The sequence below is a fragment of the Asterias amurensis genome, chromosome 10 (assembly GCF_032118995.1).
Source record: "Asterias amurensis chromosome 10, ASM3211899v1".
Classification (NCBI taxonomy): domain Eukaryota; kingdom Metazoa; phylum Echinodermata; class Asteroidea; order Forcipulatida; family Asteriidae; genus Asterias; species Asterias amurensis.
Genome location: NC_092657.1, coordinates 4,741,023 through 4,764,578, shown reverse-complemented (window position 1 = coordinate 4,764,578; position 23,556 = coordinate 4,741,023). Strand labels below are relative to the sequence as shown.

General features: G+C 40.1%; 3 protein-coding genes across 3 annotated transcripts; 1 reads left to right on the top strand and 2 right to left on the bottom strand.

The window, feature by feature from the left end:
• Nucleotides 1–943: 943 nt before the first annotated feature.
• On the bottom strand, nucleotides 944–8,036 carry LOC139942486 (uncharacterized). Its single transcript, XM_071939292.1, has 8 exons — nucleotides 7,864–8,036; nucleotides 6,564–6,665; nucleotides 5,697–5,881; nucleotides 5,103–5,271; nucleotides 4,652–4,803; nucleotides 3,848–3,993; nucleotides 3,527–3,631; nucleotides 944–3,030 (listed from the first exon to the last, which is right to left on the bottom strand). The coding sequence occupies exons 1-8, from the start codon at nucleotides 7,902–7,904 to the stop codon at nucleotides 2,971–2,973; spliced, it is 960 nt and encodes a 319-aa protein (XP_071795393.1). The 5' UTR covers nucleotides 7,905–8,036; the 3' UTR covers nucleotides 944–2,970.
• A 108-nt stretch (nucleotides 8,037–8,144) lies between these two features.
• LOC139942484 (integrator complex subunit 12-like) lies at nucleotides 8,145–17,885 on the top strand. Its single transcript, XM_071939290.1, has 8 exons — nucleotides 8,145–8,238; nucleotides 9,093–9,288; nucleotides 10,136–10,276; nucleotides 10,649–10,787; nucleotides 10,978–11,180; nucleotides 13,034–13,126; nucleotides 14,955–15,077; nucleotides 15,882–17,885. Exons 2-8 carry the CDS (start codon nucleotides 9,145–9,147, stop codon nucleotides 16,197–16,199), a joined length of 1,161 nt encoding a protein of 386 aa, XP_071795391.1. The 5' UTR covers nucleotides 8,145–8,238; nucleotides 9,093–9,144; the 3' UTR covers nucleotides 16,200–17,885.
• A 20-nt stretch (nucleotides 17,886–17,905) lies between these two features.
• On the bottom strand, nucleotides 17,906–23,066 carry LOC139942494 (single insulin-like growth factor-binding domain protein-2). Its single transcript, XM_071939304.1, has 4 exons — nucleotides 22,920–23,066; nucleotides 21,803–21,911; nucleotides 20,491–20,636; nucleotides 17,906–18,502 (listed from the first exon to the last, which is right to left on the bottom strand). Exons 1-3 carry the CDS (start codon nucleotides 22,973–22,975, stop codon nucleotides 20,499–20,501), a joined length of 303 nt encoding a protein of 100 aa, XP_071795405.1. The 5' UTR covers nucleotides 22,976–23,066; the 3' UTR covers nucleotides 17,906–18,502; nucleotides 20,491–20,498.
• Between the last annotated feature and the right edge of the window lie 490 nt (nucleotides 23,067–23,556).

The window sequence follows — 23,556 nt, the reverse complement described above, 5'->3', positions numbered from 1 at the left end:
TAACAAAGGGTAAAAAAGGCACTGTACACTATTGGTAATTAGTCAAAATAATTGTTTACATAACATCTGTTAGCACAATTGATTGTTTTGCAACCATTCGGATGTCCATGCTATAAAGGTTAAAATTAAACATAACCATACATTAAAAAAGGATACACAAACATAGTTATATTTATGGTTCAAAAGAAAGTCATTTTATTTTATTTATTTCTTAGAAATATTTTCATCTTATCTGTAATGTCCCAAAGAATTGTGTCAGAGACAATTTTATAAAATATCAAGTTGTATAAAGAAACAAATCGGAGTGAAAATTAAATCAAAGCAATTGCCATATAAGTTTGATAACTATTATTTTCTTGCACCTTCTAGCTTTCTCACATTATGTTGTCCTTACTCAGGTTTAAAGCACTGGACACTATTGGTAATTACTCAAAATAAATGTTAGCTTAAAAACTTACTTGGTTACAAGCAATTGGGAGCTTTTGGTAGTATAAAACATTGTGAGAAAAGCCTCCCACTGAAGTAACGTAGTTTTTGAGAAAGAAGTTTTTTTCACCCAACAAATAAAATAAGACTTCGGGCCTACAGACTTTTCTTATGCATCTGAAAGCAGACACATTTGTCCAACCAGGGTGTTTTTTCTTTCATTATTCTCTTGCAACATTGATGACCAATTGAGAATACTGGTCTTTGACAATTACCAAAGGTGTCCAGGGGTCGATTTCACAAAGAGTTAAGGCCCGGTCACACAGGCCCCGATAACGAGAACGAAAACGAGAACGATAAAAATGCACGCTCGCGATTGGTTGAGTTGCTCCGCGCAGAATACGCCCACGCTCATTCAACCAATCGAGGGCATGCATTTTTATCGTTTTCGTTCTCGTTATCGGGGCCTGTGTGACCGGGCCTTTCGGACTGGTCCTAACTTAGGACTAGTCCTAGGAGATATAAAAATCGCATGAGTAGTCCTAAGTTAGGACCAGTTACTCATCCTAACTCGAGATAAGATTAGTCGTAACTATTTGTGAAATCCACCCCAGTGCATTTAAACAACTGAAGGGTGAAAATGTTTGTATTTACTGTTACTCATTGCACGCTGCACAACTGACTAATACAGCCTACTAATGTTGTCTGCCATTTTGGGAGTCGAAATGTACGCAAAGGCATTGACTCCACAAATGGTGGAAATGGTAGACGCCCACTGTGACTTCATATGCAAGGTTTCAATAGACCCTTCCCATGAAATATGTAAATTGCACATAGAGCGTGCGCACTTGACGTTTTGGTTGGCAAAACGAGGGAACATCGCGCTGTTTTGTACACGGCTAATGGGTGCGTGACGTAGACGAGATTGCGCGTCTGCTTAGTGCACAACTCTATGGTGTTTGCCAACCAACAGGGTCCGTACGCATGCGTGAATGTTATTAGCATATTTCATGGGAAGGGTCCATTTATAGTCCCCTACTTCATGGCTCTGCTGACTACAGAATTCTTTGCTTACAGGCGCCATACTTTGCTTACAGGGTTAGCGCCAAATAACTTGGCTAGCCGTGTAAGTGGAGAATGGTAAGTAACATGAAGTAAGCATTTTGCATCAAGCCACAATTGCCTGGCGTCAAACAAATGTTTTTCTGAATCCATAAGCGCCAACTGTTCACTCACAGTACGCAGAGCCATGAAATTGGTCCAACAGAAACTAGGAACCATTTAACATCTTAAATTAAAAGGGCATTAGTACATCATTGATTTTGACAGTTTTTTCATAGTTTTTTTTAATCACATCCAGTTCATCCTGTGGCCCACAAAATGTGATGAAAATGAAATGAATGACTGACATAAAGTGGTAAATTCATTCCAATAATCTAGGTTCGAAGAAATAAGTCGTAAAAAAACGACCTCTGATGAAAAATTCATTAAAAAAAAAGCAGCACTAAATTTGGGAAAATGGCATTTAACAATCACATTTCATGTGTATACATTTCACCCATCTTTTATTCAAATAATAGGATACTTGGTAAAGGTTTTTTACTCTTTGAGCTAATTTTTTTCACCACCGATGTCAAAACAATGTTTTACTGTCGCCTTTAAAGGTTGGATCATAGGGTGCATTGAATTAGCTTCCCTGGGTCGACCCCCGTCTGCCCCCGGTGCGTTCGAATAGCGTTGTCATTCCAGGAGCTCACCCGGGTCAGCCCCCAGTGCCCTGCTTGTGAAGTGGGTCACTTTGGGGTGACCTGAGGTGCATGGCGATTCGAGTGATGGTTCGAGTAGCTCTTGTCAGGGGCTCACCTGAGTGAGCACTGCGGGGTCGACCCAGGGAAACTTATCGAACGCACCCACTATTACATTGACAGAAGAAAATCTATGACCTTTAACGTTTGTGCAAAACATTGGAGATCTTTGTATTTAGTATTTGCTTCAGAAAAAAAAAAATGTATTTCCCTGTATGATGCCTCATTATACAATGGTCTCAACCTTATTGAACTGCTCAACATTTACAGAGTTTAAAGTGTACACAACTGTGCATCTGAAAGCACACAAATTTGTGCAACAAGGGTGTTTTTTCTTTCATTAATTTCTTGCAACTTTGATGAATGATTGAGCCCAAATTTTTCACAGAGTTGTTATTTTATCCAAAAAATGATAGGTTACACCAAGTGAGAATACTGGTCTTTGACAATAACCAAACGTATCCAGCTGTCGATTTCACCAAATCCTTCCTAACTTAGGATTAATCTTAGGACTTAGGAGGAGTCCCATCCTTGCACTGTATCATTGTAAACCTTAAGATTCATCCTAAGTTAGGACTAGTTACTCGTCCTAACTCGAGATAGGATTAACCCTAGCGTTTCATGAAATCTGCTGTCGTGCCTTTAATTAACAGCTCTATGAAATTGGGCCAAGATCTTTTCTTTCTGCAGACACATCAGACTGTACAACTACCTAGAGAGCTACCTAGAGTAGCCGAGGTCAATCAAGTACATTTATTTCTTCATCGTTGTCATCATCCTGAACCTGCAGTGAGAGCACCTGGTGAGTCAAAGAGACAATATTTTAATGAGTCATTTACAGGCAGTGGACACTTTTGGTAATTACTCAAAATAATTGTGATCATAAAAACTTACTAAGTAACAAGCAATGGAGAGCTCTTAATAGTAAAATAAAGCATTGTGAGAAACTGCTCCCGCTGAAGTAATGTAGCTTTTTTTCACAGTTTTTTTTTTTTAGAGGCCTATGCCACCTACTCCTAGGGCTTGGGTATCATCAGTCCGAAGCCTGGCCGGTAGAGCAAAAAGCACTACCTCCTCAATTTTATGTAGCAAGTGTCACGACCGGGATCCGAACCCACACCCTGCTGATCAAACACCAGTGCTTGAATCCGGTGCTCTTAACCGCTCGGCCATGACACCCACAACGTCTCAAGTCTCAATTCTTTAAGGTCTTATGGATACTTCCCCCCCCCCCCAATCAAGTGAAAACTCTCAAGTTGGTCTACAGGTTTATGTCGTGAAAAAAAATGACAAACCTCTTCGAGAGCAAATAGTCGACTCTGTTCTTCTTTCAGAGTTTGCTTCTTCTCTTTAGTACGTCTCTTCCTGTGGGCTTTGTGACGGGACCTTCGCTCCAGAGACTGTGAAGTGCAAGAGACAAAACTCAATTATAATCAACTCCAAGTGCTTAACCCAGATCTCCGAGCTGGGGATTGATGCACCTAACCACTCACCCACAACATGCTATAAAGCAGCTCTCTGAGTTGGGCACGCATTTTTTAACCAGAAACATTTACTGTCGATTCAGTTGGTTTGTTTTCTTTCTTAAATCTGCATGCATTTGTTGCCCTCCATACCTTTTTGTGTCTGGATTGATTCGATGAGGTACTGTGATGCTTTTCTGTGCATGTTGTCTCTTCACTTGCTGCAGCTGTATGGAGGGCCATTTGGGCCAAATATTCACGTATAGATTGAAGCTTACTATTGTCGATGTATGCAGCATCTAAACACAAAATGATAAAGGATTATGAAAGTTTTGCTTTTACAATTAAATTCATTTTTCTTGGCCCTGTTCACCACATTCTGTGCTTACACATGGCTTTTCCAATGTGCGGATTCTAATGGTTTGTTAGTGCAGAATTACCACCAAATAGCCCCAATGTTTTTAAAAGGAATTCACCCAAGTCCTGCCCCGCCCCAGCCCCGCCCCACCCCCTTTCAAAAATACAACCAGAGATATAGTTATCTTTCAGCAAAAAATCATGCCAACCTTCCCTATTAGGATCCTTCTACATACCCTGCCAAATACATCAGAATGCAACACAGTTGAAACCAAATGCAACAAAATGCAACAAGGGATCTTGTTGCTTTGTGCAGGCATACATGTACTGCTATGCAACAGTATGCACATACGTGTAGTGGTGGCTTGGGTTATATGTGGGACCATAAACTCTGCAAGATGCAACAAAGTTGACTGCAAAGTACAACACAATGCAACACCAATATAAAGTCACTTGACTGCTGAGTGCAACAAATTCAGTCAAAGAATGACGTCTGAGTTTACTGCCGAATGCGACAGATTACCATAACTATTTCCATTTGGTGCGTATTGTTGCATTTAGAATGGTTAGGGTTCAATGTAAACTTGAGTACACACTTACTGATGGTAAACCTGCTATCTGACGGTAGTACTGTCATATCTTGACCAATTATCCGCAGTAACTCCAGTTGCTCCCTAATACTGGACTGATCAGTGATGGCCTTCTTTATCTCCTCTACCGCCCTCTGTTGTTCCTCCATGTCCATCTCACTCCTTGGAAAGACAAAGCAAACGAGTGGTGATAATTCGAGAAACACAAAGAATGTTAGTTCCAATTCAGAAGCTCACTGATTTTGAGTAGGATTTGAAACTTTGCATTCCGAGGTCTTGAAATCAAATTTGTGAAAAATTACTTCTTTCCTGAAAACTACGTTACTTCAGAGGGAGCCGTTTCTCATAATGTTTTATACTATCAACAGCTCTCCATTGCTTGTTACCAAGTAAGTTTTTATGCTAACAATTATTTTGAGTAGTTGCCAATATTACACAATGTCTTTAACCCTAAAACTCACCACTGTAAGTCGTGCATTTTTTTCCTCTTGGCTGTAGGGCTTCCTGGACAGGAGTTGACTGTACTCTGACTACTGCTTCCAAAGCTGTCGTCCGAGTCTGATAGATCAACGCTGTAAGCGACGTCCAAATCCGACTGAAGTAACTCCGCTGCAAATTGGGCTTCATCTTCTGTTCATGTGCAACATTCAAGAAAAAAAGCAGTAGTGTTAGTCTGACGGATGAAACAGGGAAGGTTGAAGTAGCAATTAATACAACGACCTTAGGAATATTACATTGGCTTATAATATTTTTGATCATTCCTAAAACTACTGGTTTCAGGCCTGCAATATAGTGTAAAATTCTAGACCTGATTTCTATTAGCTAGAACATTTCAAAGGGCACCAAGGCAATAGCGCCTCAATGAAGTATCAAGCCTGCAACCTACCCGTTGTTTCATTGACCTGCAATGCCATCTGATTAACAACGGTAAGGTAGTCGCTGTCTGAACTACCAAAGACACCCCTAGAGTAAAATTTGTGCCCCGATTTCTACTGTAACTTTTTAAGGGCACCAAGGCAAAAACGCCTCAATGAAGTGTCAAGCCTGCAACCTACCCGTTGTTTCATTGTCCTGCAATGCACTCAGATAAACACCAGTTAGGTAGTCGCTGTCTGGGCTACCAAAAACCCCCTCCAATCGATTCCTGTTGGAATCCTGCTGGAAGCACCTCTCCCCATGCGGTGAAATAGAACAGTCCACATAATCATCGAGCGGGTCGAAGGTTGACGTCCAAGCAAGACTGTTAAGGGAAAAAATTTAACATTTGTAACTATTATTATTGTTGTATTAAATATATTTCTGGTAATGAAACCAAGGACGCCTCATAAGTGAACTTAATCACCGTCTTGAAGCCCCTTTCACACGAGAGCAATTTAGCAAGGGCCCCTTGCTAAATTGTAGCATGGTTGTAAGATTTTATAAAATGCACCTCGTGTGAAAGGACAATAATTTGTTGGCGTGTCCAGGGTCCCTTGTCAAATCTTGTCCAACATTGCTACATTTTGTCGAAGGTTTGGACCTTTGACAAAATCTTACACTAGCGGAAGTTTTGACCATGGGCGTGGGCTACATCATCGTGTGAAAGGAATCCTTGTTTATTGAACGACGTCCTAGGTGAAAATGCCCATACAGCGCATGCTATTGAGGGTGCTATCTTGTCCAACCAAGGTGATCAGGATTACCAATTCGTCATATCACTCTTATGTATCACAAGGGTTGTTAGTTTTTTTAACTTTGCAGTGTGAAAGCTCACAAAATCAGTCACACAGGGTGATAACAAATAAACAATCCAATATATTGTGTAGCAAGGGACCCTGGCTACATTTTTTGCCGTATGAAAAGGGCTTAAGATGTTCCAATGGTAGTACCCTTGCCCTTTCAAAGCTGAAATTCCAGGCCCAAAACACTTTTCTTTTTTTTACCTCTCCAATCTGTCGTCATCGGAGCCCAAATGGGCCATTTCCACATCTAGCTGAAAGAGGTCCTCATCGTTGCCTAGCAACAGAGGTTCGTCACTCCAACTGCTGTAAAGAAAATAAAAACAATAAATTTTAAGTTATCCATTGAAATTAACACAGTTTTGAGCTTGTTCTCATGATTTTGTATAAATTTGTCTGTTACTAGGAAAGTTTTACCGTCTCTTGCTTGGTTTCCTTCTGAAATTTCAAGTGTAATTTAAAAAAAAAGTGTTTTCTCTTCATGTGAAACTAAAAAAGAATATTTAAAACAAATTACTACAGTAGACCAATGTTGGGACTTAGTTTCTCTTGAGAAATTGGTAGCTGAAACGCTATAATAGAAGTTTTGACCTTAAAAAAAAAGAGGAAAAATCAAGCGCACATTTTATTGCGCAGACAGAAGTAGGTACGTGCAGACATGTCTACATGTACAAGAACGCAAATAAAATAAACTAAAATAGAGTGTAGCGAGCAGCGTTGTCAAGGACTCCTCAAATCAAGAGAACACATGTGATAAATAGACCACTAAAACCAAAGGTGCCTGACAAGCCCACTGCATCCACCCCTTTCTCCCTCCATGATCCTTCCAGACACCCCCCCCCCCCCCCCCCCCCGCACACACACACACCCCCCCCCCAACCCAAGCAGTGTTTTTTTCACATTCTCTATTCCTTCTACTTCTTCAGTCAACCCTTCTAAAATTAAATCAAATCAAATCAAGTTAGGCATGATTATTTAGTCCTTAGGAGAAAGTAGGAACATTATTGGGAAAACATGGGCTTACCTGCCTGTACATGTGATCTACTTTTCAGGCAATTTAATCACAATTTTTCTGATATTTTCCAGGGGGGCCTTACAATTGGAAAGCAGATTTAAGTGGGGGAATATTTTTAAGTACGCCTTTATTTAGTTGTTATCTTTTGGTGGGAGACCGAAAGGAGTAAAAAAAATAAGGACTAAAAAAAATTTAACTTCGGACAGCTAAAGTTTAGCCTAAACGATATAATTTGATCTAAATTAAGAGACATAAAGTTGTGGCTGGATGCGGAAAGCTAAAGAAAATGACCACCCTTCATCCCACCCTTATTTTATTGGCAGACGTGTCCTAGTCTACCGTCCGCGCCGGCCATACGGAGCGCTCGCCCCACGAGCAACGCAAACCGTGTGTGTGTTTGCACGCGGTTTCCACCAACATCGAACAGAAATTTAGATAATCACAATCACAATTTCGATCACGTTTATTCTTTACAAAAAATATACCAACCTTGTTGAGGTTTGTAGAGGGAAGTTGTATTCCGCCAACATCTTGTTTTTTTTCAAACCCCCATTTATTCAGCGAAAAAACGTGAAATATTGAAGACAAAACGGTGTTAACAGAAAATCACAAATATTACGGCGCGCTATTATTGGGAAATTTCTCATATCATTTTCTCATTGTATGCTATGCCACGTGAAAAGGCGGAAACTGGCCGAGCCCCTTGTTTTGTAACTAGTTTGTCATTAGAAGGCGTCTGGGTACCATGGCAAATAAATTAGGTTTGGTTCCTTGTATTCCGCTCACGAAAAACTAACCGTTATGAAAATGATTGAATATGCACCAGACTAAAACAAACGAAAAAAACCCACAGCGGTCTTGTCGGTAAGTCATTTTTTTTGTTTCGTGAGAAGGTGGTGGTGAGTATTTCTGTTTGGGTACCTCAATCAACCTAAATCTTTATCGCAAAGTAAAACACCGAGAGTGAGGTCATTAACTTAGGCCCAAATAAACAGTTGCTTTGGTCAAAGACTAAGATTAAGAAGATTTTGTGCATTGTTTTGTGACACAGGTTTTTTTCTTTTCCGGAAGATAGAACAGCGCCCTCTTTGACGGGTAAACAAAACAAATATAACTTTATAAGTAGCCAACAATGGCAACATGATATTATTTAAATTTGCAGGGTTTCATCCCCCTTTTTTTTCCTTGTCCAACCCCAAATATGAATATTGTTTTTGTAAATTAAAAATAAATGGAGGAATATTTACACTGAAAATATTCCTCCATTTAAAAAGTTTTCAACTGTAAATTACAGTTGACAATTTCTTCATTTTGTACAAGTAATAATTATAAACCTTGAAAGTTTAAGCCCGGTTCATACTTCATGCGAATGCGAAGCGAATTTGACGTCACAACCCTCCTTTCGCAGCAATATTCGGAAGTGAGTTGAGCAGAGTTGCGTATTTGTGACGTCAACATTCGCTTCGCATTCGCATGCGGAAGTATGAACCAGGCTTTACTCCCTAAAATCTTGGCATGTGACGTCAATCCCCCTAATACCCTTCTCTTGAGTAAGCTACTTCTGTGTAGAAATGACTTTACGAGGTTCATTCTGCAGTCGTATTAACGATGTCATGAATTTGGAGACATTAGCGGAACGACCCTCAGTTCTAGCCTAGGGTAGAAGTACTGTCTATCCGTGTATTTTATTATAGTTTTTCATTTATTTGCCTTTTCAGTGAATCTGTCCCACTTAGAAGTCAAGGTTTTCCTCACAGCGGATGTTAATCCATGATGACTGCATTGGAACTTGATCCGGTTTTCGTGAAAGCTTTGGGTTTCCTTCGCTCCCGCAGTAAGGAATCCACCGACCAACTCAAGGCATTGTTGGATGAAGCGCTGGCAGGGACCGGTCGGAGCCGGTTTCCTAAACCCGTAAGTATTTTTTTTGTGATACTGCTCGCTCGATCCCAGTGTGGGAGATGTCGACCGAGCAGTCCGCAGCCGATTTCACAAAACGCTAGGATTAATCCTATCTCGAGTTAGGACGAGTAACTCGTCCTACGAGTAACTCGTCCTACGAGTAACTCGTCCTACGAGTAACTCGTCCTATTAATCTAAGGATGGGTTCAGTGCTTCCTAACGTCTATGGTATATGGACATAACTCATCCAAAGTCCTAAGATTAATCCTAAGTTAGGAAGAATTTGGTGAAAATGACGGCAGGGTGGTCATTTACTGACTGTGTGTTAGAATTCTGGCCTTTTCAGTCTTGACCCTTTTGTCCTTGAGCAAAGCATTTATCTTAATAAGCCATTGGAGTTAAATTTGATTAATGTCTGGTACAATGACTTGCTTAGTTACAATGCACCCTTTACATTTGAATTCCTCAGACTACCGAGACAATTACTACGCCATGTGATAAGGGGCAAGCTTTTGTATAGCAACCTCCAGGATGAGCAAACCCTGATACCATTATGCCATACTCATCCATTCAGATTTGTGTATGGGTGTTCACCGTCTCTTACAATGTACGTAACTATGCAAAAGCTTGCCCTTAATCACGTGGCATAGCAACTGTCTTGATAGTCTGAGGAATTCAAATGTAAGCCGTGCATCGTAACTAAGTGAGTCATTGTACTAGACATTATTCAAATCTAACTCGCAAATGGCTTATTGCTTTAAACAGGTGGTTGGTGTCAGAATCCTGGCCTTGTCAGTCTTGACCCTTGTTGTCCTCGAGCAAGGCATTTATCTTAATAGTTGCTCTCTCCAATAAACAGATGGCTGATGAGGGCAGGAAGGCATCTCACACTAGCAGGAGGCGAGAGGACAAGACGCCCACACCTTGCATCAAACTCGCTGCCACCGAGGGATCAAGGAAAGAAGCAGAGCGTCGAGCAGAGAAGAGAACTGGTGAACGGGTAAGGACATCCCCCCCCCCTTTGTCACCCTCTTCATTGTTCATCCCATGCTTTTTCTAATTGCTTTCTGCCCTCTCTCTTTCCATTTCTTTCCATTTGACTGCTTCTTTGATATGAGAGAAGTGGGCCTATTTAGACCGCGTTCCCACTAGATCCACAATGATTTTTGTTGTATTATACGTTTAAATTGTGTTATTGTTGTAACCCTTCCCCAGGGTATGGGGTTTGTTCGTTTTTTTGAATAAAATTGATACATGTACAATTATTGTTACTATTATTATTATTATTTTTGAAGTATGAAATAACCGTCTTCTGGCAACTTCTTGGACCTATCTGAGATTCTCATATGTGGTAATAATTAATTCCTTTCAGCTGAAATCGGACGGGTCCGACAGTCTCGATCCGCCCCAGTCCAAGAAGCTACGCTCCTCAGAGAAGCAGAGGAAGCCCGTCATCGAGGACGATGATGATGACGATGACGACGACGATGAAGATTACGCGGGAGAAGAAGGTGATTTTCATGTAAAATATAGTAGAACATCACTCCATAAAAACACTCTGATGCAATTTCATGGCTCTGCTTACCGCCGAATTCGATGTTTACAATCGCCTTTCTCGCTAACGTGCAAGCGCTAAATTGCTGCGTTAGAAATAAATGTTGTGGAAATAAGTGTTGTGGAAATAAATGTTGTTGTTTACAGAAGATGAATCGGCCAGCACGGAGGACAGCAGCAAAGAGGAGGACACAGGCGAGAGTAACCCTGGCGACAGTAACCAGGGCAGCACGGATGCGGACGACTTTGCCCTGGAGCTTGGGCTGGCGTGCATCGTTTGCAAACAGTTGGATGTGTCTGCGGGCAACCAGCTGGTGGAGTGCCAGGAATGTCATAGTCTTTATCATCAGGTGAGAATGTTGTTTACTCGTTTAATATGTGTATTGACATGCATGCGCGACAAATGTGCATGCGCGACAAATGTGGCGACTGTGCCACGCTCACCATTTGGTGGGCAATTGGTTTATGTGTAAATGCTGCGTCCCCTAAAATGTGCCCTTCACTGACAACGCACAGTGACATTGCTCACCAATATGGTGCATCCAAGATTATTGTGATGATGACCTTAGGTGAATTAGGTCAATAGACCGTATCGAATATGATGCTACAATTTAAATACCAGTCCCACAACATGGTGTTTGCGTGCGTGGGTGTGCATGCGTGTGCCATAAAAATCAAACCAGAAATACTGCAAGCCATATGCGCATCTAAACGTAAGCACGCAGCATTTAGCAGCTGCACGCTGCCTGCTCACATTTAGACACGCATGTGGCCTGCTCTGCTTAATGGCCACATTCATAGCATCTAATTGTTATTGGATACAGTGGAGAGCATGCAAGTCTGGCATGAAATCAAACACTTTAAGGCAAAGCATACCATGTTCTTTGAACTGTTAGATTGTTTAATCCTGTCAAAATGTATGGTACACAATAAAACTCACATGTGTCAAACAACTTCTTCAAATATACGTGGATTCAAGCAAGACTTGAAGTACCAATTGTTTCGCTAGCATTTTTCTTCAACTGTTCGGAACATACCTTTTGTGCCATCCTTTTTATATGCACATTGTATGGTTTTCCGAAGATGTGCTCATTCTAATTCAATATTATTAAATTTGTATTATTGCATGTATATACATGTATGTGTACCCAATGAAACCATTGCCCAGCCTCGCTGCAATAGGAGACTTTTGAACCCTAGGTGGCAGCAGACTTACCAGGTAAATGTCCATTGTTTACATAGTTCTGAGCATGCGCATATTATTACCGAGAACAATGGATTCTACCCGGGAAATCTGCTGCCACCAAGGGTCCTGAAAGTCCCCTACTGGCAGTGCCTTTCTTTCTTAAAGGAACATGTTGCCTTGGATCGGACGAGTTGGTCTTCAAAAAGCATTTGAAATCATTTGTTATGAAATGCATACTGTTGGAAAGATGTTTTAAAAGTAGAATATAATGATCCACATAAGTATCACTAAAAAATGCACAGTTTTCATTTTACGTCGCGAACTAACACGGTCGGCCATTTAAGGGAGTCAAAAATTTGACTCCCATAAATGTCCGACCGTGTTATTGGACGAGGTAACAAGAAAACCACGCAATTTCGAGGCATGTTTGTGTGAATCATTGTATTCTACTTTTACAACATCTTTCTAACCATAACGATTTTATAGCAAACGGTTACAGAACGCTTTTCAAGGACCAACTCGACCGATCCAAGGCAACGTGTTCCTTTAATGATCAGCATACAAGTAAATAATTGTATCATTCTTTTTATCACCTCCCTTATACCCTCCCTCATCTTGTCAACATTGTGTTTTTATGGTTGCTGTTTTAAATCTGATCTTTTTAATTGTTCTTGCCCATATGTATGTATATTTTTATAGTTGCCTTTTTAAATTATATTCTTCGGATACTCCTTTTTATTGTAATGTTGTAATTTGGTAATTCCTATTGTTATCTTTGTGTTAGCACTTTAAGGCCTTTAAATATCTTTTTATTGTTTTTATTAGTATTATAATTATATAGGCCTAATTGTATATTTGTAAATCTATGCTTTTATCTTGTTACATGAAACCGTGCAACGTAGCAAATTTCCTTTTGTGGACTAATAAATAATGAATTATTTATTAATTAATGTATTGATTCTAAAAGTATCTGTTTCCAATTATGACTGAAAATTCTTTGGGAATTATTTCTTTCAGCTCTGTCACAAACCCCCAGCGAGTGAGGCTGACCCTAATGACCCCCGGCTCGTCTGGTATTGTAGCCGCTGTACGCGTAACATGAAGAAACAGGTGAGTTCCATTGAGCAAAGCTGCCAAACGCTTCTTCAAAAAAATCCTGAAAATATGTAAATCTTTTCATGTTCTGATGAACAATTTTGAAAATCTCCCTGTTTGTTGTATAGAAACTTTTATCCCCCTTTATGTTGAATGTGATTCCAAATAATCTCCCTGATTGTTGTTAAGAAGAATTTGCAGCTTAACACCATGTGAAAATCTCTTTTTAAGTAGTGTTGGTAGTGTCTGCCCCCCATCAACCAACTAATTTAACGGTGCGCTCTGCCTTCTTCGATCATGTCGCTCACCTAGCTGACAACATCCCAGCTAAAAAAGCTCTAAGTATTGCCATCAACTTCAGGGGAAGCCTAGCACCGGCTCCTGGTTGGAAGAGACCTAGAGGCCTAGTGTTGGTAGTGTCTGCCCCCCATCAACCAACTAATTCAACACCGCCGCTCTGCCTTCTACGGTCATATCGCTCGCCTAGCTGACAACATCTCAGCTAAAAAAGCTCTAAGTATTGCCATCAACTTCAGGGGAGGCCTAGCACCGGCTCCTGGTTGGAAGAGACCTAGAGGCCTAGTGTTGGTAGTGTCTGCCCCCCATCAACCAACTAATTCAACACCGCCGCTCTGCCTTCTACGGTCATGTCGCTCGCCTAGCTGACAACATCCCAGCTAAAAAAGCTCTAAGCATCGCCATCAACTCCAGGGGAGGCCTAGCACCGGCTCCTGGTTGGAAGAGACCGAGAGGTCAGTGTTGGTAGTGTCTGCCCCCCATCAACCAACTAATTTAACGCCCCGCTGAGCCTTCTTCGGTCATGTCGCTCGCCTAGCTGACAACATCACAGCTAAAAAAGCTCTAAGTATTGCCATCAACTTCAGGGGAGGCCTAGCACCGGCTCCTGGCTGGAAGACACCTAGAGGTAGCCCTCGGTCATCCTGGGCCTAACAACTTGGCCGGCCTAGCGAAATCAACCACATGTGGCGAGAGTCTGTAGGACGTGGACACAGGAGATCGGCGCAACAGACCCTTGCTGTCTCTGCGGTCGATTGATTGATCGCTTCTGAAAAGAAATGGTGGTTGACACTTGACATTTCTATCAGTATGCTCTGACCGTCTTTGGGAGATTGATGACGATCAGAGCATACTGATTGAAACATTGAGTTGTCAGCCACCAGTTCTTTTCAGAGCCAACACTACTCAAAAGAGGTTTACACTTGTTGCTACCTCAAACCTCACGTGATTTTACTCCCACCATGCAAAGTTTCAAATCCTAGTTAAAGGCAGTGGACACTATTGGTAATTGTCGAAGACTAGTCTTCACAGTTGGTGTAACTCAAACAATGCATAAACTAACTAACCTGAGAGAATTAATAATAATAATAATAATAATAATAATAATAATAATAATAATAATAATAATAAGACTTGTAATGCGCACATATCCACCCTGCTGGGTGTTCAAATTAGAGCTCAATCGGTCATCGAACTTGCGAGAAAATAATAAAAGAAAAACACCCTTGTCACTCAGAAGTTGTGTGCTTTCAGATGGTTGATTTCAAGACCTTAAATTCTAAATCTGTGGTCTCGAAATCAAATTCGTAGAAAGTTACTCCTTTCTCGAAAAACTATGTTACTTCAGCGAGAGCCGTTTCTCACAATGTTTTATACTATCAACCTCTCCCCATTACTCGCTACCAAGTAAGGTTTTGTGCTAATAAGTATTTGAGTAATAACCTATAGTGTCTACTGCCTTGAAAATGCACTGTGCTTCTACAAAACTTGCTCTTTTTTGCACAAGTTATTTTAGAACTTCCAATCTGTTGTCTTCCTATCTCAGGTTTCAAAGAAAGTAAAGAGTTCCGGGACGTCAAGCAGCAGCACAAAAGAGAGCAGCAAAAGAGAAGTAGAAATCAAAGGAGAATCTGAACCTGTGAATCTGTTCAAACGGACAGAGCATAAAGTAAGTGTGTTGAGGTTTCTGTATTAACTGTTTTGCAACACGCCTCAGTTTGCATAGTGTTATTTTTCATAATGCGCGTAAAAGAACCCAGTGCACTTATCGAGTAGAGAAGAGGTTCGCCCCAGTGTTCCTGGTTTGACTGGCTGCATAATGCGCAACAGCACCTTGTAAGCCATTATTTGTTGTTCTACCTCTATACAAATTGTGAAGTTTGATTGGTCGAGAACAAATCATGTGACGCGCAACAAAAACGCAGGTTACATGGCTCGACGTGCCGGGTAACATGAAAAGTGATGTACACCGGTGTACATTAACTTGATCGTTCCCAGCGTTGGTCGGAGAGGAATAACAATTTTACAAAGGTATTACAAAACAATTGTTGCACGCTGTGACTGGGGTCCATGGGTTTTGTACACTCTCGGGGGGAAATGGCAGCCTCGGCTTCGCCTCGGGTTCCATTTTCCCCCTCGACTGTACAAAACGCCATGGACCCCGTCACAGCGTGCAACAATTGTATAGTGATATGTGAAAGAAGTAGGTCTCATACTTCAAACGTAGCCACACATACCTCGCAGGAAAATACTGAATGTTGAAGCACCTTGAGCGGATATAAGAAGCAACTATTATTATAATTATTATTTATAATTTCAGTTTGGTTGAAAAATACATCAATAATTCAACAAGGGGTTAATACATTTGTGATACATAATTGGTAATAATCCCCCCCCCCCAAAAAAAAAGATTAAGAAAATTTTGTCAAGAATGATGTCATAGCAATATTTTCTTCTTTGTGTATTTTAACAGACTTCCACTTCTGCACCTCCTGTGAGCTCGTCTGCTAAAACACCCTACACTGGTTTGGCAAGCTTTGCAGCCACAGCTCGCTCCTCATCCCACACCAAGCCGAGCTCCACCAGTAGCAAGCCCTCTAGTGCCCACTCGAAGTCAGGGTCTAAAGTGAGCCCTCTACCGTCACCTGTTAACAAGGCTCCTTCGCATTCGGGTTCCAAGACGCAAGGTGCGTCTAAGTCGAGCGGAACGTCAGGGAAGACTGCTCCTCAGACAAGCACCGCCTCCGCTATGAAGAGACTCCAACAGATGAAGAAGAAAGCTAAGAGATGAGATTTCATTGGCCGGTAGACCAATCCAATTCATGCATTGACCAATCACAGGGAATGTTATATGTATGATACAATTTCAATTTTGAAATAAATCCAATGTGCCCGCCCATTCATGCTTTGACCAATCACAGGGGGTGTCATAGCTGAGTGGTTTAGAGAATCGAGTTCTGTGAAAAAAAAATCACTAGCAAATTACTCGGTTGGGATTCAAACTTGAAATGAGATCTCATTGGCCAGTTGACCAATCCAATGTGCCACACCCATTCATGCATTGACCAATCACAGGGAATGTTATAAGTATGTTAAATTTTGGGCTGAACAAAGAAAACTTACCAAAACAGGATATGAAACCACACTCTGATAATTTAACCATCAGCATTTTATTTAGTTTTACCTTTACAACGATGTGTGTAAGCACTGTATTCTCGGCACTTTGCCAAGTTCTGTTAGAAAGAATTGTTTGCCATAGTAACCAATTTACTATCCCATAGCAACCAATTTACTATACCATAGCAACCAATTTACTACGCCCATAGAAAAAACGGCTTCTTGGTCATAAGTACGTACCTAGCAGCTATGCATTATGTGGAGATGTAAAACAATTACAGTGTATTAACTGTTTTCACTTTGCCTTGAGGGAAAACATGGAGCAATTGCTCCATGGGAAAGAGAACGCCTGAGTTGAGTGGTAGCCGAGTGGTTTAGAGAATCGAGTTCTGTGGAAAAAAAATCACTAGCAAATTACTCGGGTGGGATTCAAACTTGAAATGAGATCTCATTGGCCAGTTGACCAATCCAATGTGCCACACCCATTCATGCATTGACCAATCACAGGGAATGTTATAAGTATGTTAAATTTTGGGCTGAACAAAGAAAACTTACCAAAACAGGATGTGAAACCACACTCTGATAATTTAACCATCAGCATTTTATTTAGTTTTACCTTTACAACGATGTGTGTAAGCACTGTATTCTCGGCACTTTGCCAAGTTCTGTTAAAAAGAATTTCAGGCATATTACTTGAGTAATTGAGAGGGTTTTTTTCCCAGCGTATTTGAGGAATATTTGTCTGAGTTTTTGAAAGAGTTTGGTCAAAGTAATTGAGAAAGTTTTGATCTAAGTGAAAAATTGCAGACACCATTAACAAACAATAATACACAAAGAAAACTGTTCAGTGTTTTGTTGTTTATTTGTTATATACTACATTTTATACTTTACAATCAGTCAACATTTTAAACTGGTCTCTAAAGGATAGAATATTTAACCCTCCTACTGTTGGACCTTTCAATATTTTTTACTTTGGTTTTCAATAATAGATAAACCATGCCAGCCTGAACAATGCGATTACATTATCTGCCTTTTGCTAGACCCCTTTGTAATACACGTGACGTCACACGCTCAAAAAACGCCCTCACTTTGGTCAAAAGGTGCCCTCACTGGAATCAAAGGAAGCAAATCATTGGACGACTGCTGTTCTTTATGCGTACAAACGTGCACGTGATCTCAGCATCCCTGTAGTGTTTTGCGTTATGCAAGGTGTCTTTATTGGTTTATAGTGCATCACATGACTATTTGGACTAAAAAGCCGCACGACTGCAACATGCTATTTTAAAGTAGCTAGCAGTGTTCTATACCTGTAGCAACCAATAAACTATCCAATAGCAACCAATTTACTATACCATAGCAACCAATTTACTACGCCCATAGTAAAAACGGCTTCTTGGTCATTATTACATACCTAGCAGCTATGCATTATGTGGAGATGTAAAACAATTACAGTGTATTAACTGTTTTCACTTTGCCTTGAGGGAAAACATGGAGCAATTGCTCCATGGGAAAGAGAACGCCCGAGTTGAGTCATGTTTTCAACAATAGCTCTTGAAGTAGTCAATACCTGATACTGTGCACAGCTGTGCACAGCTGTGCCACACAGGTGTGTTACTTCACGGCGGCAATGTAGGCAATTGCCTCAATGCCCCCGGTCATTGTCTTGGTGTCCTTGAAATGATCCAGTAGAATGTTACAAATTCCTCATATAGTGTGCCCTTTACCAAAGAGAAAATAAAGGCCTGACCACCAGGCCTGACCACCATACAAAACATGTGCAGTTGAATTGTGTTTAGCAACTCGCTGGAAAATTAATGTTTCCAAGAGTAGGAGGGTTGACTTCTTCATACAAATTATGTTTAGGTACATAGAGTTGGTACAAGTCATAGACTTGGTACAAGTCGAGTTCCATGCTTGTTCACACTGCTGGGCCGTTCCAGTGTTGAGTTGCAAATACCATCTCTTGATTTTCCTGACCTGTACAAGACAGAATACAATGTAGATAGATTTAGACTTAAGAGCAAGTTAGACTTGTGTCAAGTCTAGGGTTTAAAGGAACAACCGCTTGCTCATAAAATAAAATTAAACAAATCTTTAAAAATCAGAAATATCAGAAACCCAAAACTCCTTGTACACATTTTTTAGATCTAAAAGTTTAGATGATCCTGACCTATACAACAGGCATGCAACTCTTCCGCGTTTTGTTTTGTTTTTTAAACGTGAAAACTTTTTTTTTTCCTTTTTTTTTTCCGGAGTTATTTTTTTTTTAGCCTGATATATGCCTGGCATTAACAGTGTACAACTACAATCATGTAAAATAAGCCTAGTACATGCTAACAATGCACCTAAGAGCATAATAAACCTCAACATTTTCTAGGGTACCATTGTGGGTATCATGTCCCGTGGCATTTTGGCTGCCTCGCTCCGCACTTGCATTGTGCCTTTGAAAATTTTCCTCTTTTTTTTTCAATGGGCACTTGCATGCCTGATACAAGACGGATATAAAGACGAATTTAGATCAATGGGAAAGTTAGACTTGTGTCAAGCCTAGGGTTTAATGGAACAACCCCTTGCTCATACAAAAGTTAAACAAATCTTTCAAAATCAGAAACAAAGAAATGCAAACTCCTTGACTATTTTTTAGATCTCAAAGTTAAGATGATCCTGATCTATACAAGACGTATCAGACGGATTTAGATTAAAGACAGTGGACACCTTTGGTTATTGTCAAAGACCGGTCTTCTTAATTGGTGTATCTCAACATATATGCATAAAATAACAAACCTGTGAAAATTTGAACTCAAATGGTCGTCGAAGTTGCGAGATAATAATGGAAGAAAAACAACACTTGTCACCCTTGTGTGATTTCAGTTGCTTGATTTCGGGACCTCAAAATCTAATTCTGAGGTCTCAAAATCAAATTCGTGGAAAATTACTTCTTCTCGAAAACTATTACCTCAGAGGGAGACGTTTCTCACAATGTTGTATACTACCAACAGCTATCCATTGCTTGTTAACCGAGTAAGTTTTTATGCTGACAATTATTTTGAGTAATTACCAATAGAGCAAGTTAGACTTGTGTATATCTACTTAAAGCCATTATACACTTTCGGTAAACAGTATTGTCCAAGTCCCACACTTCGTGTATCACAACTTATATATAAAATAACAATCCTGTGGAAATTTAGGCTCAATCGGACATCGGAGTCGGGAGAAAATAACGGGAAAACCCATTCCTGTTTTCGCGCGTTTCGCCGTGTCATGACATGTGTTTATAACAACTCCGTAATTCTCGTTAACGAGAATTTATATTGTTTTACCGTTTTCTCAAAAAGTAAAGCATTTCATGGACTAATATTTCAATAGAAGTCTTTTACCATTACCTTCTGTAAACCCTGTAAATTATTTGTAAATCTGTGAACTTTTTTTTTTTTTTCTGTACCGAAAGGGTCCAACGGCTTTAAGTGGCTACGTAGTCTTGGTTCTTGTGCATAATTTGTGTGCTTTAGATGCATATTATATAATAAAAGGCTTTTTGTCTGAATTGTTTTGAGTGAGAAATTACTTCTCTCTCAAAATCTATACGCTACCAAAGGGGGCCATTTCTCACGATGTTTTGTTGTTTTACACTGTCAACAGCTCTTCATTGCTCGTTACCAAGTTAGTTTTTATGACAACAATATTATGTTGAGTATTTACCATTAGTGTCCAGTGCCTTAAACGATGACAAATACAGTGTATTTAATGGGAGACTTTGGGACGCTAGGTGGCAGCAGACTTACCAGGTAAATTTCCATTGTTTACGTAGTTCTGAGCGTGCGCACATGACCGAGAACAATGGATTCTACCTTGTTAGTCTGCTGCCACCCAGCGTCCGAAAAGTCTCCCATTAGTTTGCAGTCTTGCTTTATATTCTACTACCGCAAAGTAGATATTATCTTTTGCAATAAACCCATATAAATTACCTTTGACATTACTGCTCAGGCTTGCAGTATCCGGGCAGTGATGCACAACTGGTTTTCCCCTTTTTGCAGACTGGTTTTTCACAATAAAGACCTTCAGAGCACTTGCCGTAATTCTCCATTAGCCCCTCACACAGCTCGTCCAACCCCTGAAGATAATATTAATAGTTTGCATTTAGAGGGATATGATTTCTCCATTTTCAACCGGATTTCCGGGGGGGGGGGGCCCAAAATGGGAAATTCCGTGGTTTTTTTAGATCAAGTTCTAAAAGAATATTAACGCTCAGATTGAGGAGTAAGGCTGTTAAAACCAAAGATAAATGTTAAGTTTGTGAGCTCGCATGCTTTCGCGCTTTGCCGCTCAGAGTTTTTGTCTCTTTCTCAACAGCCTATCAACACATCCCTTATTTATAATGCGCTGGTATCCCTTTTAAACGTGCCACATACAAGAAGCAAAGATCTTCATTATATAAACAATTCTTTTGCAACTTACAGCCCGAGTTGTTGCCAACCCAGGGGCCAATTTCATAGAGCTGCTTAAGCAAAAAATTCGCTTAAGCACGAAAATAGCTCGCTTATTTTACACATGTTACTGCCCAAAATGTCATGCCATATACATTGCTTGTAACAGGTATTTAGCTGTTGTTTACTTAGCATAACAATTGGATGGAGTCTTGGCCGGTAATCAGATTTTACTCAGGCAAGGATTTTTTTGCTTTTAAAAGCAAAAATTTTGTGCTTAAGCAGCTCTATGAAATTGGGTCCAGGTTGGAAAACTATAAAGCCATATAATAATGCAAATCAAAAACACATCGCTACTTTTTGTGACAACGTTAGCATACCAAAATAGTCAAACATTGTGTGGATATTGTTGAAAACTAAACAACTAATTAGGCCCGTGGGAGGTATTTTATTTAATCGGGTTTAATCGTCTGTTAAAAACACTGGACACAATTGGTAATTGTCAAAGACCAGTCTTTTCACTTGGTGTATCTCAACATGCTTAAAATAACAAACCTGTGAAAATTTGAGCTCATTTGGTCGTCAAAGTTGCGAGATAACAATGAAAGAATAAAAAACCTTGCTTTCAAATGCATGATTTCGGGACCTCAAAATCTAATTCCGAGGTCTCGAAATCAAATTCGTGGAAAAGTACTTCTTTCTCGAAACCTACGTACCTTCAGAGGGAGCCGTTTCTGGCATTGTTGTATACTATCAACAGCTCACCATTGCTTGTTACAAATTTTATGCTAACAATTATTTTGAGTAATAACCAATAGTGTCCACTGCCTTTAACAACTAGGTTCAGTCTTACCTTAGTGCAGACCTTACAGCAATCGCACTCGTCTAGTATAGTCCCGTATTCACAATCTGGCTCTACACAGTTCATATCTTCACAATCCATGCAAATGGTGCCCTCGCAGCTTTAAAAGGATGGGTGTGAACACACAAGAACATTAATAAGAAACAGTTTTGTTCGGCGCTGCTATTGAAAAAAACTCATAAAAATATGGACTTGACCAAAAAATTGTTTTGTTTGACGAGAGGGCGTCTTTAAGCTTTAAAGCTGGGCAGGGCCCAATTTATTAGAGCTGCTTTAAAGGCCCCTGACCCGTTTGGTAATCAGCGGCGTTAAACTAGGGTATACAAAAGTAGGGGCAGGATTTGAAACTTTGCATGGTGGAGATAAGATACAGAAGAGTTTGCGGTAACACCAACCAAAAATTAGGGGCACACAATTTTCTAAGGGGTGGGGGGGGGGGCACTTCAGAACAAAGATGGAGCGTGCGAGCGCGTAGCGCAAAGTCTTCACGGCATGGGGTCTCGAACATTTTGCATTCTAGATGCTCCGTGGTGCAATCTCAGGCCAAATAGACGCATGAAGAGAACTTGTAATTGACGAGCAACTTATAATGTAGTAATAATAATAATAATGAAATTTATACCGCGCATTTTCCATATTAAAAATGATCAAAAGCGCCTTACAATAAAATGACTACGAAGAACTAAAACAAAGATATTATAGAACACAACCCAAAAATAACATATTTATTAATTAAGCAAAAGTAAAATATGCAATAGAATAAACACATTTCTAAAATCCAACTTCGAGGCTTTGAAAGCCTTCAAAATAAGAGATGTAGAATGTGGGCCCAAGTAGAAAAAAAAGAAGGGTTGGTCGGTTTGGAATATATTTTTTTTGTGAGAAATTTGGTGAGAAACTGCCTTTAATTTGCACCTTGTCAGAGTTCTGTGGAAAAGTGGTGGACTGGGGTGATATCCACTTTTTTTAACTAAGTGGTGACACAATTTTTCGTTTGATATGCCCAAGTTCAAATTTAAATTTTGGTCAAAGTCCCAAAACGATGACGTCACATTTGAAACATTAACATTGTATACAGTCAAACACAATTGTCTTCTTTAGCACTTACCGTTGAAGACACACAGCCAAGACTGCCAACATCGCCAGAGCAAGAAACTTAGACATTTTGTTTTTCGGAGTGTGAAGCCGAAATCACTCTTTTAAATGTCCTAAGATTGGTACGAGACTCAAATCGACTGAGAACGAGGTTGTCGTTATAGCTGTGACAGAAAAATTTTGTGGCGTTTCATTTCCGACGTTGACTCTTTTATACAAAGTACTCCGCTGCGCAAAATTAATATCTAGGATGTTCCATTCTAAATGAAGGGTTGATTTGAAATTTAATGGAAGGGGTATTTATTATTTACTGGGTTATTTATTTTATGTTATTTTTAATCTTTTGACAATAACAAGTGCACTATCGTCTACTGGGGCAACAAATTTGAACAAAAACATTCTCTCGCAACTTCGACGACCAATATTGAGTTCAAATTTCACAGGCGTGTTATTGTAAATGCATATGTTGAGATACAGCAAAACGGAATTTATGCTACTGGCTGGACATGTGGGGGTCATGAAAATAACTGAACAATGGACCCCACAAGACAATCTCAATGAACCCAACGAGGAAGTTCTTTAGAAAAAAGGGACAAAAGGTTAAACAACGCAGGACCCCAGCAAACCTTTTCCTTAATGATGTGCTATGT